At 37.9% G+C, this 13,440-nt stretch overlaps 3 protein-coding genes and 1 long non-coding RNA gene across 7 annotated transcripts; 2 read left to right on the top strand and 2 right to left on the bottom strand.

Moving 5' to 3' along the window:
- Positions 1 to 240: 240 nt before the first annotated feature.
- LOC118436115 lies at positions 241 to 3,291 on the bottom strand. 3 transcript variants are annotated; one of them, XR_004835218.1, is made up of 3 exons: positions 2,434 to 3,291; positions 838 to 1,479; positions 241 to 726 (listed from the first exon to the last, which is right to left on the bottom strand). It is a non-coding gene; the product is annotated as an uncharacterized LOC118436115 (long non-coding RNA). The 3 variants fall into 3 exon arrangements; XR_004835219.1 differs by having other exon boundaries at positions 244 to 726; positions 838 to 1,120; positions 1,214 to 3,280; XR_004835217.1 differs by having other exon boundaries at positions 244 to 726; positions 838 to 1,120; positions 1,173 to 3,279.
- A 1,610-nt stretch (positions 3,292 to 4,901) lies between these two features.
- Positions 4,902 to 6,411, top strand: LOC110851439. Its single transcript, XM_022099213.2, has 4 exons — positions 4,902 to 5,248; positions 5,424 to 5,568; positions 5,640 to 6,009; positions 6,084 to 6,411. The coding sequence occupies exons 1-4, from the start codon at positions 5,083 to 5,085 to the stop codon at positions 6,300 to 6,302; spliced, it is 900 nt and encodes a 299-aa protein (XP_021954905.1). The 5' UTR covers positions 4,902 to 5,082; the 3' UTR covers positions 6,303 to 6,411.
- A 343-nt stretch (positions 6,412 to 6,754) lies between these two features.
- On the top strand, positions 6,755 to 12,117 carry LOC110851022 (sodium-dependent high-affinity dicarboxylate transporter 3). The gene is made up of 15 exons (XM_022098648.2): positions 6,755 to 6,946; positions 7,003 to 7,126; positions 7,192 to 7,333; positions 7,404 to 7,445; positions 7,518 to 7,534; positions 7,594 to 7,649; positions 7,704 to 7,867; positions 7,930 to 8,063; positions 8,265 to 8,316; positions 8,429 to 8,744; positions 11,081 to 11,231; positions 11,306 to 11,545; positions 11,610 to 11,729; positions 11,802 to 11,816; positions 11,893 to 12,117. Exons 1-15 carry the CDS (start codon positions 6,830 to 6,832, stop codon positions 12,042 to 12,044), a joined length of 1,842 nt encoding a protein of 613 aa, XP_021954340.2. The 5' UTR covers positions 6,755 to 6,829; the 3' UTR covers positions 12,045 to 12,117.
- Positions 12,118 to 12,168: 51 nt separating this feature from the next.
- On the bottom strand, positions 12,169 to 13,439 carry LOC110851384. 2 transcript variants are annotated; one of them, XM_022099136.2, is made up of 4 exons: positions 13,036 to 13,233; positions 12,748 to 12,916; positions 12,500 to 12,627; positions 12,169 to 12,404 (listed from the first exon to the last, which is right to left on the bottom strand). In XM_022099136.2, exons 1-4 carry the CDS (start codon positions 13,069 to 13,071, stop codon positions 12,300 to 12,302), a joined length of 438 nt encoding a protein of 145 aa, XP_021954828.1. In that variant the 5' UTR covers positions 13,072 to 13,233; the 3' UTR covers positions 12,169 to 12,299. The 2 variants fall into 2 exon arrangements, with proteins under 2 accessions (XP_021954828.1, XP_021954829.1); XM_022099137.2 differs by having other exon boundaries at positions 12,268 to 12,404; positions 12,500 to 12,624; positions 13,036 to 13,439.
- Between the last annotated feature and the right edge of the window lies 1 nt (position 13,440).

Below are 13,440 nucleotides of genomic sequence, written 5' to 3'. Positions count from 1 at the left end.
CATACATAATATCTTCTCCGTTAAGTGGGATCACCTCAGAAGCTGCAGCTTTCTCACCCTACTCCGCCCATAAAACCAGCCTAACTAATTTGCAGCGAGTACTATTTGATACTTTTAGAGAAAGGTTGTGGTTGGTCAGTGATACATTTGACAAATAAGCTAAATTATAAAATGACATGATTTATCACTGATACAATATCAATGATTTACAAATATTTACATTTTATTTATTTATCATTTGATCATATAAATACGATTGCTATTCTAAAAGTATTTCCGAATACGAATCGGATTTTGAATATGATTTTTAAATTTATAACTTTTTTTGTTTTTGAATTTTCAATAAAAGCCAGATTCTTATAGTTTCTTACATTTAACAAGTCCAAAAATGATTTTCGGATGAAAAATGAAAATCGAAGACAAAGAAATATTAAAGAAAAAGTGTTCAGAAATATTAGGTTTCAAGACGCCAGCAAAAAAGTAAGGTGTTTATAAGCAAATTTTGAAAAGAAATCCGACGTCGTTCATGATACTGCATTTTCTCCACCATATAATTATTTATAATTATTTATTCTTCAAAATGGCCGATCCCCCGGAAACCATCGTTGACGTATCCTGGAGGTAGGACGGGAGGGTCCCCAACGTTGTCCGCTTCCGTATCGATTTCGCTACGGTAAGACCAGTTGCCTTTGTACATATAGGCAAAAAACTTCAAGGTAAATTTATCTGAAATTTTAGAACAAATTTATTTACATATAATAAACACTTTAATTATTTTCTCGAGAAAACCACAATCAAATATACCAAATTATTTTGTGTATATATGTATTTATTTACCTAAAGATGTGTTCATTGAAGCAAGGAGAGAAGCAAACACCAAACAAATAATGTACGCAATCATCGTAATGCCGTATTCCCCTCAAGGTTTCGCCTAGTAGGAATCTTTTCTGTTTATTTTTCGAGCAACTTTTATAAACTGTTGACAATGGAAAATCACTTCTGTGGCAATTCGTGCTGCTGGTCACTGAGAGATTTGAGACTCAACTTCTCTCCACTCAAAATTTGAGTAACCAAGTGACCAAGACGACTTTCTGACACCTTCGCTTCGCTCTCTTTCCATCTGAAAGTCCATGAAATTTAATTTAATTCAATTTAAATAAAGTAATACTTACATTATATTTTTATGCTATATTTTTTTATTCCAAGTTGTAACCAGTGGTGGGCCTCGGCCTTTTTGAGGTAGTTTTTTGGCCTCAGCTCTAGGCCTCTTTTTGGGTTTTTGGTCATGTGACGCCATAGGCCTCATTTTTTAACTGGAGAGGCTGAGGCCGACCTCGCTGAAGCCTTTAAGGTTCCCGACCTGAGGTCGAAATTATGAGGCTTTGAACTTTGTCAGCGAAGCCGAGGCCAAGTGAGGTCATTGACCTAATTTTTTTAAAGACGCCGAGGCCATAAGAGGTTGCCACCATGGGTTGTAACCTACAAACAAAAGGTGAAAATTATTAAGTGGCAGTATCAATGATTTCGAACAGTATTATTTTATTTCGTTTTCATAATTTTGATGGGGTTCGTATGAGGGAAACGGAATTATTGGTTTCTTCTTGTCCCTTGCGATGAATGAATACCTAATAAATAATAAAGTAAGGGGGCCAATTTAACCGTCCAACGAAAATATAGCTTTATCCAACCAAAATTAATAATTTCGCCAATTATGAACTTGGCAACGAATTGATTTATTTTGCAACAACTTTCATTAAAATGCACAACAAAATAATTAAATTTCCAAATAAGAAATAAACGAAATCCTTGTCCTGAAGTACTTCAAATTTTACGATAAATAAGAAGGTATAAAAATTTAGTCAATAATCAAAGCATTTCCAACTAATTTTTTCGACCGCGCTTAGCTTAGCTTCCAATAACATCAGTTTTAAGATTGTCCGGTACAACAATTATCTTTCTAATTATTCACATTTCAGCAATATGCCTGCATACATATACTTTTTTGAATATAGAGCAAGAACAAGTGGAAGAAATCCAGTCATGCAATTTAAAATTGATAATCCAGAACGCCGGTTTACTTGAAGCGTACGGCTCAAACTTTTTCCAATACATTCTTTTGATTAACCCAAGGATTCTATCAATTTCATCCTTTCGAATAGATTTATTTCCGGCTGGTGAAATACATTGCATGGAAGTTTCACTCTGGTTCCTAAATCGAAGTCCTGCTTTCTCCCGTGCCCAAGTATATGATTTTGATCAGCAAATTTGAAACTGATGGTCTAATTTGAAACCATTTACTGTCTGAATTATCAGGGTTTCTGTCTCGAGACCAATTTAGCAGAAGTTTCATAATACATCCAAAATATTGCCTTAACGGAACTCTCTCTCCGTAAGTGTTTATTTCCTAATTATAAAAAATAAATTCGGGATTACGTTTTTGCTTCTTTGTGAGGTTTATTCAACCAAGTCTTCAGAGTCGGATTGATAATTATTTAGTCGCTGAAAATCTGACATTTTCGTTAATTGTTTTACGAAATAACAAGGAATGGCCTGACAAAAGTTGAATGAGAATTGGGAAGAAATGTGAGTTAGTGATGGTAATTGTGAATGATGAAAATACATACCCATATCTATCCATTTACGTATGCTATCAATAATATGATAGGCAAAGTAGACTAATATGATATGTAAAATTTGGTTGGATGCTTTCACATTTTCGTTGGACGCAAAAATTAAACCCGTTGCCCATTGCATTATTGGCCAAATTATTAATTTTGGTTGGAATAAACTAAATTTTCGTTGGATGGTATAAAATTGACCCATAAAGTAATGTTACGTTAACCTAGATTAATTAAAAGTAACATTGAAAACAAAGTTTGCGAAAAATTTGCATATTAGCATTTTAATAAATTCAGAATGCACGAGAAGAGTTAATATATTCCACCCAGTCTGGTATACATGCACTGCAAATGTCTTAATTGAGTGCAGCCAACCATGTTTGTGATTGCTGTCGCACTAATTAATAATGATTTATATTTTCCTGTTTTGAGATGGGGAAGTTTAGTCTACTTTGTTGTCAGCGGTCTGAGATGATTATACTAAAATCTTTAATTGTCTTAAGATTCAGTTACATGAGAAAGTTTATACGTCCGGATAATAATTAATTCCGAATGGGTGTTGGCTAGTTCTAATTTTAGTTCGGTTATCACCTTTCTCTTATGGATAAAAAAACAGAGCTAAAACACTGAATATGCTGAATAAAATGCATAAATCTAATTCATTTAATTCTATTAAACAACAACAGGAAAAGTTTCAAATTCTTCATACTTAAAAAATTAGAGTACATTTCTAATATTTTATATAACACTGCAATTTCTATTTTTGGAAAACTGCATCAAGGACAGTGAGTCGCTCATCAGTCAATGAAACTATTTCACCAGGTCATGCGCTCGTGTATATTTATTCTGAAGTGTCATCTACTCACGAAATGCCATGCCACAAGTGTGTAGCATTGCAAATGTTGCATTTTTGCATTAATGCTTTTCATTCTCACATAATTCTACATACACGACGACGTCTTGCAATTTATTAAACTGCATTTGTTGCACATCACGAGTCACGTACACAATAATTCTAAGTTAGTGGCCAAAGTCTAATAAAACTGATGAATTTTCTGCCCAGTAATGCAATTGAATATGAATTAAGGTGCAAAAAAATGATTCATCCACTGTCCACTTGAAATATTGAATCTGTGTTATTTTTAAACTCTTTTGCTAAATTGATAATTTGGGAGCATTTAATTATCATAAATTGTGCCGGGCATACCGTCATTTCCGGATTATTTCCAGACAGTTTGTGCAGTATAGTGCAATAACCTAGTTTAAAAATTAAGGCTAATTTTCACGAAAACCTGTACCGAATGAATCCCACCCAAGGAGTGGTGCACAGCCCATGCATGAAACCATTGTTGTAGCAAATGATATGCAGACAGTATTATCTCGTCCTTAAAATAGCAAATGTGGTTTATTTTTAGCACCTCTAAATTTATATCAGTCTCAAGTACTGCTCGTGGTAACGTTTATATATTGAATGAAGTCACTGCAACTGGCTATACCACCACCACTTGAGGGCGATGGGTTCTTGAGCCCCTGCCCTCTCAAGGCGTTCTCACTTGAGGATGTGCCACGCTCGTTGACGATGCCTGCTGATGCTCAAGATCTCCTAATGATTTTATTTTCAACTGCTGGCGAATCTTTTAAACAACGGCAATGCATAAATACCAATGTCACCAGGTTCATAAATTGTGTGAAAGATTTCGACAGGATTTCCCGGTAAAAATGAATGCACACAATTATGATTTATATGCCCATGCCTAATTTTTATGCTTCTTAATCAATGCGCAAATATAATTTATATCCAATTCAGCAGTTGGATAAGGCATGTCAGCAGCATGGCGAAACTGTATGAAAATAAATCCCCATGAGATTACTGGGGCGGCTGGGCGACCTTCCTTCGAATGACTGCGGGGGTTGGAGTATTGGTCACCACGTCGTTAAAAAGCTATCTGAACGCTCCCCGCTGAGAAAACGATATGAATGATCCTGTCGGGACTAGGGCACAAATGGAGAGACAAAAATTTGTTGACTTTACACTGATTGGTATCATGGCCCAGCAAACAATCGGATAATAATAATAAGGTGTATTAAAATATGAGCGGATTTGCCATGCACGGTATGAATATGAATATGCATATGCTGCTCCTGTCTCTATATGATTTAAAACAAATGAATCTCTAAATGCTTGTGTCTTCATCTTGGAGTTCCACACTCTGATGCATTCGACTCATTACGTGGACCTTAAGAAGGCTTGACATCACTTTGGAGCTTACCAGTATCCCACCATCGGGCTTCGATTGCTGAATTACCTCACAAAACTTGTCGTCTTGAGCGGAATAGTTTTTATCGAGTTTGTCCCGTAATATTTGAGAAGGTCTAATTTTTAAAGGGAATTTTTTCGGGTGTCATTAAATGTGCGAACCTTGAGATTTTGGCAATTTTTATAACGGAGAAAGTTGTGATCGAAATGGTTACTGGGCAATTTTGTGTGTGGACGGGACCGAGAAGACGGAGACGCGCATCGGGATGGTTGCTCACCTTGAACATTATCTGTAGTGTTATGTTCCCGGTGGAAACATTTGCGACTGCACCCACCATGAATCATGATTACAGCACATATCAACAGAATCAGAGTAAATTCATTGGTCTCATTATTCAAAAAATTATTTATACGAACGTTTCTCCAGAATTTTATTTTCTATTTTTTATGATTAACTTAGTTGCAAAAATTTCGAAATCTTCGGAATTAAAGATTATCTATTGACATTTTTCACTTTTCATATTGCATAAAGTAATTTGTGTCTTAAGGGCCGCCCCAGTTTCAGCACATTCTTCAAAGCAATTGGAGAGATCGTCAATGGCCGACCGGGGTCTCGTCAATCTCGCAAACTTTCCCCAGCCCGGAAAGACCAGTAAATTCTTTCACCGTGCCAAATGTGGCATACTTGCCAAGGTTGTAAAGACTAAAACCTTACTTGTAATAACTTTTGGTATAACTTGTAACTAAAAAAAATTTCCAATCAGTCCCAAGTCTGGGAACAGACGATTTTGGAGACCTAATACAAAATACGGATTGAAGAAGAAGAAGAGTTGCGATGGGAGGGGAAATTTCCTTCAAGATCTCGGAGTGCTGGCGATCGTCTCCGGGGCGGTGGGGACGGTGATGGGAATTTTCTCCGCTTCGTACTACTCCGTCGTGGGGAACACCATTTCCATCATTAGTGGAATTCTAAGTTACGTTACAGGCATCCCGAGTGCAATTATTACATATTTGGCAGCATCTGACCGTCTGAGTTACACCATCGCGAATGTCCTCAGTATTCTCTCCCTGGCCAATACTGCTTACAGCTTCTGGAGCGTGGACTTTGGGAACAAGGACATTTTTACGAGTCAGGTACGCACCACAGTAGTTTCGCCCTAATTAATACTTCCGTCGTCAGGAGTGGTTTAAAATTATTTCGATTTCAGGTGGCAAATGTGATCGGGGTATTTTCCCTCGTTTTGAGTGTAATTACTGCATTTCCTGAAGTTTTCGACACCCTTCTTTACGAGTTCACTTCAAAGGATCCCGTCAAGAGGCGAGAAGTTTACCGATTTTTAAACAACTATGGATGTTCCGGGGACAATCCGACGACCTTTTACGACTTGACGCAGGATCTGATCCGTGAATTTACAAAAGATCTATGACAAGGGGACTATTGAACTTATTTTATTAATTATCTTATTTACCTAGATCAGCACCATTATGTAATATGTTGACTTGACTTTTAAAATAAATTTGTACGATGGATTTTCATTTGGGGCTCTGCTCTGTTCTGCATATTATTATTATTACGTAAACTTTGGCGTTCATGAATATTCCAGTTATAAGATATAAGGGAATTAAAATTGGGATCAAACTCGGCCAATTTCTGACACTTGACGTCGTTGCTGGAAAAGGTGCATATTTACATTGCGACGTCGGTCTCATTGTTTTTGATGAACATGCTAATTTTACCCGTGCACCGTCATACATTTTTGTTTAATACTTTATGTCCCAAAAATACGATGGCGTGTCGAAAGCATCATAATTTTTGCAAAAGTTGATGACGCGTGCCACTCAGGCATGACTCACTTCATAATTAATTACGAGAGCAGAGTGAATATTGGGATCCATCCATAAGTTAATAAATCCCGTCTGGAGACAAAGCTACTCTAATTATTTCGAGAGAACCATGTGCGACCAAGTAGTTGTTCCCGTTTATCGAAGAATTCTAGGATATTGGAAACCACTAATAGGAATTTTGACTCCCATCGTATTACTTCCCATACCACTCATATACCAGTCAAAGGTAGACAAGGACAACTTTTATGTTGATAAGTAAGGTATAAAGTTGTCCATTTTCAGACAGGATCATGTGCATATTGCGTCCTAATAATGGCAATATATTGGATGACGGAAGCCATTCCAATTCCTGTTACAGCACTTCTCCCTGTCGTCTTATATCCATTGTTTGGAATTAGTGACACCGGTGAGATTTTACTTATCTTTTGTGTAGCATTATTACAAAGCCTAATGCTTATCTACTTATTGCAGATGACATTAGCAGAGAATATCTCAAGGACTCGATCATGGTTTTCGTCGGGGGCCTCTTGGTAGCCTTGGCGTTCGAGTATTGTCAACTTCATAAGAGGATTGCTCTTCGCGTCATGTTGTTCACTGGAGCTAGTCTCAGGATGTAAGAAACGTACAGACATACAAACTTATCATGAGGACTGATAACAGATTTACTCTATTTTTAAATTCAGGTTAATGCTGGGCACAATGGTGACCACAGCATTTCTATCCATGTATGCATATCATATTTAATTCTACTATTTTTAAGTAAAATTATGTACATTTGTTAACTCTATTTTGTCCAGGTGGATGTTCAACACAGGTGAAAATACGTATTTCAAAAGTAGCATACTCAAATTTTTATACTCATTTTAACTTTAGCCACGACTGCAATGATGGTGCCCATCATTTTGTCGATTAACGATGAACTGCAAAAGGTAATTAAAAGTTGTGATTGTGAATTCGAGTCCAATTTTCTTCTGATTAAACAGAGTTTGGAAGAGGTACACACGGCACCTTCAATTGATTCCGAGGAACCATCCACGATTGGATGTGAAACTGCAACACCACTCCCAAGCACTCCGAACTTAACAAATCGAGTAGTTGAAAAGAGAAATAATTCGATCGGAGATACAAAACTAATTTCCGATCAAAGGTTCCGATCTAATTTACAAACGTGTAGAATATCATCGTTATAAAATTGTCATGCATGTTTAGGTGCGCAACCCCAAATCAACAACCCACCAGCACAATAGCTGATGACAAGAAAAATGAAGTTGAAAAATGTATTCGAAGTATGAGAACCATGTTTCTGCTGTCCACGTGCTACAGCAGTAATTTGGGCGGAACTGGTAACAATGTCGTCACTTCTTCTTCATTAATTTTAAGCATTAATTTTATTTCCCATTAATTTAAACCTTATACAAACTAAAGCTACCAAAGATTCTACCCAGAACCACGTATTTAATCACCCTCCAGGAGCAATTCTTTAAAAAAGTGTGTACTAATTAACAGCTTTTGTTAAATGCAACTTGGTTCTCTTTCATTTGTAGGAGTGGTGACCGGCAGTGGAACGAATCTTGTAGCTCTGGAATTTCTCGGCGAGTAAGTCAGCCAGACAATTATCCCAGCAGGATATGCGATTTATTACAATCACTTACATTTTATTCCCTAATTAACCCCAAGGAATTTAAGATTTCTATCAATTAAAATACAGCTTGGATCCGAAACATCACGGTGATTACGCATCTTTAACCTTTGCAACATGGGCGGCGTTCAATTTTCTTCCCATGGTGCTGAACATTGTGGTCGCGTGGGTCTACCTCCAATTTGTCTACCTCGGATTCCCCACCCATCTCAAGTTTTGGTGGAGTCAGGAGGAACGCGATAGCGCAGCGGCTGGAAGAATATTCAATCCACAATTGGAATCCAAAATCAAGCTCATGTTGGCCAAAAAGTATGCAGATTTGGGATCCGTGACGTTGCACGAGGTGGCCGTCGCCATCTGTTTTATCGTCGCCATCACGAGCTGGGTAAGGTAGATTCTAATTCTACAATAAGGTAAGGTAGATTCTTCACGACCAGCTTAACAAGACTGAACTTTTTACACGGCCCCCTGCGGGGAGAGGGGGCTTTTTTTTTGGCCGGATTACTTCCTGCTTAACAAGACTGAACTTTTTACAGTTTTAAATGAAAATGACTAAGCTGGGCAATAAAAGGAGCCTTCAAAATAACTTTTTGCTCTCCGAAGTAATTGGTGGCCCTTAAAAGGGCCGTTGGGTTGGTTTTGGCTAATGAGACCAGGCATCGTTAAAGAGACGAGGATTTGATGGGTTTACTCCGCTCGTGATAAATAATGCGACCAATCCGATACGTCGCCAGCATCTTCTTCATCGCTGATGTATTCCCAGTGAAGAGTAAGTTTTTCTCTTAAGGTGGCATTATCCAGTTTCAATTGTTCCATTTGTTGTCGCAATTGGCCTATTTCAGTTGTTGAAGTGACATTGTTGTCTAGACCCATCTCCTTGTGAAATTTCTTTAATGTATCAGAAATAAACTGCAAGTGATCACGTAGAAAGTCTCGGGCAAGGTGTGTTGAAAAGGTGTGTTTGGAATTCGGAGTATCATCTCTTGCAACCCATTTCAGCTGTTCGGCCATCCACAAATCTTCTCCAAATAACGTGGTACCAAAAGCGCGTTCAGGGTGGAATTTTTTGTTGTTTTCAGGGCGAAGTAAAGACGAATACGAACATACTTCGGGCAAGCTTTTAAGGCTACGCTTTTCCTTTGTTCCGTTGTTCTGGAAGTGGACTACACTGTGTGTGGTCAAAGCATTTCGGGATTTAAAACTTCTGGTACAGTGAGAGCATCGGTGATTCCCATTTACTATTGGCATAGGGGTTGGGTCATGAAAGAGGATCCGGCGGAGGTGCTCGAAGTTAAGTAGTTTTGTCAATTTTTCCTTAGCAGCAAATATGATTGACCTTGATGTGATGTCGATAATAACGGATTCCACAATGGAGTGTTCATCTTGTGAAGAGATTGGAGTAATATAAACCTCCACAGGGTTTTCATCCTCTGGTGTAATTGGACGACGTTGGATCACTCCTTCCGGATCTATGTAAAATAAAGTTCCAGTTCGAGGTGTTTCATTCTCGTCTACAAAGTGATAAAATAATTATTATTACTGATTAAGATATTTTTGTGGAAAGTAGTTTCTAGGAAAACAAAATATTACCATCACTTTCATACAGATCTGCTTCTTCCAAAGAACGCTTCTTTCCCTGTTTTGCATGTAAATTACAAAACTGCAATTTCGTCTGAAATTTTAATGTACATGTAAGTATGGATGTAGGTAATTTGGAAAATATGTAAGTTTTAAAAATTCTACGCACCGATTCATTCCAACATTCATCACGGTTGCATTTAAATTTGGATTTATCCCATGTAAATGGGGATGTTTGGTCAAGGTCAAGCGAGCATTGCAGTCTTCCATTATCCCATCTGACACGAATTGGGAAGGATTGTCCTTTATGAAGTCCTACGGTTGGTACCTTTTGCATGTTCTGAAAACCAGGTGGTGTCGCAGCAATTCGTCGATCGGTCGTTTCATATCTAATTCGATGATTTTCCCAGCTCTGCATAAGTTGCTTGAACTCGCCTGTTGTAACAACTGTGTCACCACTAAACTGCTTTCCTGGATGACATTGTTGAAGATAGGTAAGAATTGAATCCCTGACTGTGCCAAGAGGTCCTTTGGGTCCAACGGGTTGTCCAGCTTTTGCTGGCATGATTGTGCCTGCAAATCTCCTATATGCAACATTTTTTTATCATATTAATAAAAAGGGAATGTATTTATTTCTTACTAAATAAATTAACTAGAAATTTTTTATTAATTGAGTCTTTCACTTATACTTATTGTCCGTCTATACAAAAACTAAACTAATTAGACTGTCTACTAATTGTTGAGCTTTAACTAATCCATTAATCTTGTTGATTAACAAATCTTGAAGGATTTCTATCACTCTATCACTTAGTATATAATTATACAATTGTACTTACCTTACTTCGCAGATAAATAATTATGATAAATTAAAATAATTGTTTAATTAAATAATTATGAAAGAGGAAGCGAGAAAGTCCTTGTTGCTTGGTTGAGCAGTTGGAGCGGAGTGGTGATGAACGGAGCAGCTGGAATGCTTTTTAATAGAAGCAACAGCCAATGAGCGAGCAGCAGGCCTGCCCCTGTTCAACCACTCTGTTGCGAGCTGGAATCTTCATTCGTAGGAATGGAGGTCCTCCATTGGAGGAGTGTTCCTCGGTGCTCAAAGTCATTATGAAAAAGATTAAAATTCTTTTCTTTTTTAAGATTCTGCACGATCCTCGATTCATCCCCGGATGGAGCGAACTCTTTCACGGAGGCCCAAAAGTTTCTATCTCGACGGCCACCTTGTTCATTGGAGTGCTTTTCTTTATTGTGCCTCGGAATGCGGAATTCTACCGGGCTTGTGCTACTGGAGGTACTTAGAAATGCATCAAAGAAAGATGTGCGCCTACGAAATATTACGATATTCGATTACGAAATATTATTTAGATTTCAAAAATGCCGAAATGAAGCCCTTATTGGAGTGGGAGTTTGTGCAGCGGCGTTTCCCATGGGGTGTCATCCTCTTGTTGGGAGGAGGCTATGCATTATCGAAGGGGGCAAAGGCTGCTGGATTAAACGAGTTGATTGGCCAATCCCTCAAGTCACTGTCACACTTGTCACCGTCCTTAATTCAGCTGAGTTGTATGACAATTATCGGCTTCGTCACGGAAGTGACGTCCAACACGGGTAATTGTTTGCATATGTGGTTATCTATTGGTTCAGGTTATCAATAATATCATATTCCTTCCAGCCACTGCGTCCATTGTGGTCCCGATTCTTCTGGAGCTAAGCAAAGGGTTGAACATTCATCCTTTATACTTGACCCTTCCAGCAACGGTGACATGCTCATATGCCTTCATGCTTCCGGTCGGTAAGTACATATGCTTAAAGTATTCAAACTTGAAAATTAAGTTTTTTAACCACATTTTTCCAACTTCCAAAGCTACTCCTCCAAACGGTAAGTGATTCTCTCTACTCAAATTATTAGTACATATAAAAGTTTAAAAATTGATTAATATTATTTGAATATGCAGCGATTGTCTACAGTGCAGGCAACATGAAGGTGACTGACATGATCAAGACGGGATTATTCATGAACATAGCCTGCATAGTTGTGCTCTATGTTTGCACAAATTTATACGGAAATCTGTTTTTCCATTTCTCCGACTACAACTATATTCCCTGAATTTACAAGTTCATTATTATAAAGATTAAATTTATATGTTACGACAAATCAATTACACATACATCATACATAATTGAGGGTTTATATTACTTAAAAGTTAAGGGATCTTCATTGCTGCATATCAAAACTCTTTTTCTTTTTTCTTTAATGGTAAAAAGAGTACCAATAATTCGAAATTAACAACAAATTGGCTATCCTATTAACTTGTAACAAAGTTTTCAAAATATTGATGAAAGAAGATTGAGGATGACTCAATTATGGCATGTTATCCCATTTAGCGTCCGTGTAAAAGCAGACACAATCACAATCTGGGGGAAGCTCGTCTTGTCTTGGTTCGCACTCCCATCTGCATCCAGGCTCCTAAAAATTTGGCAAACTCATAGTTGTAAAAATGTAAAAAGATACGGTATGCAGATAGAAATAAAGCTAAAATTTATGAAATATGTGAGCCGAACCTTGACACATGACGCTCTGTACTCAGCCTCGCTTTGGATGCTCGTAGTGATTGAGGAGTGTTCGACGATACGGTGTCCAAAGTCGTCATCTTCGTCTCGTGGGTCCATCATGATTTCGACAACGGCTTCTAAAAACAAGGCGACATATATTTCGATGTTGGCTAGTTAGCTAAAGCTGAATTAACTTAAATCTGTGTACGCTATGAAATGCACAAATTACATATACTATTGTAACACACAATACTTACCTGGTTTCATTTTGTGGTAATAATTTTCCGTCCTGGGGTAGTAAAAGTGGTCGGCTGGGGAGTGATGAGGTTGCCACCCAGAAAAGAGGACAGTCCTCCTTTGCCTCCCCATAACAGGTCCACATGCGCCAAGAACCGTCGCCAAAATGACCAACGCAACCACCATTTCCTGCAAATCGAGATTATGATTCGGTTCTCATTCTTACTGAGACTAAAGGAGTAAAATAATATCAGAATGCCCTTCTGTAGTTGGTTATGAGATTATTGATCAAACTTCACTTTACTCACCCAAAAACAACCAATTTTCACACAATTTTTTGCCATTGTTGCACCTTTTCGACAAAGTGTTGTTGTACAAGTTTGTGATAAAATTTCTGATAAGTGCTAATCTTTCCGGGTATGTCACTTTCTTCCTTGGACAGACAGAGATCTCACAGCACAAATCCTAGCGCTCCACTGTCGTCTATTTCTGGAGGCTGAGCCCTTTTTATACAGATTGTTAGTTAGTGCATGCATATGGATAGATGATTCAAACTGGTTCCTCACCGTCTGTTACTAACAGAATTTCTTCCTTCCTGGCTCTTCTTCCAGCCGGAGGAAGATAGGCCACAGACAAGCCAAACAACCTCTGGCTGCATCTGCAGAACATGAAATTCATCCAAATCCACTTCATCATCATTCGAAAATATACGA

This window comes from Folsomia candida, unplaced genomic scaffold (genome assembly GCF_002217175.1).
Source record: "Folsomia candida strain VU population unplaced genomic scaffold, ASM221717v1 Fcan01_Sc006, whole genome shotgun sequence".
Classification (NCBI taxonomy): Eukaryota; Metazoa; Arthropoda; class Collembola; order Entomobryomorpha; family Isotomidae; genus Folsomia; species Folsomia candida.
This window is presented reverse-complemented; position numbering and strand designations above follow the sequence as displayed.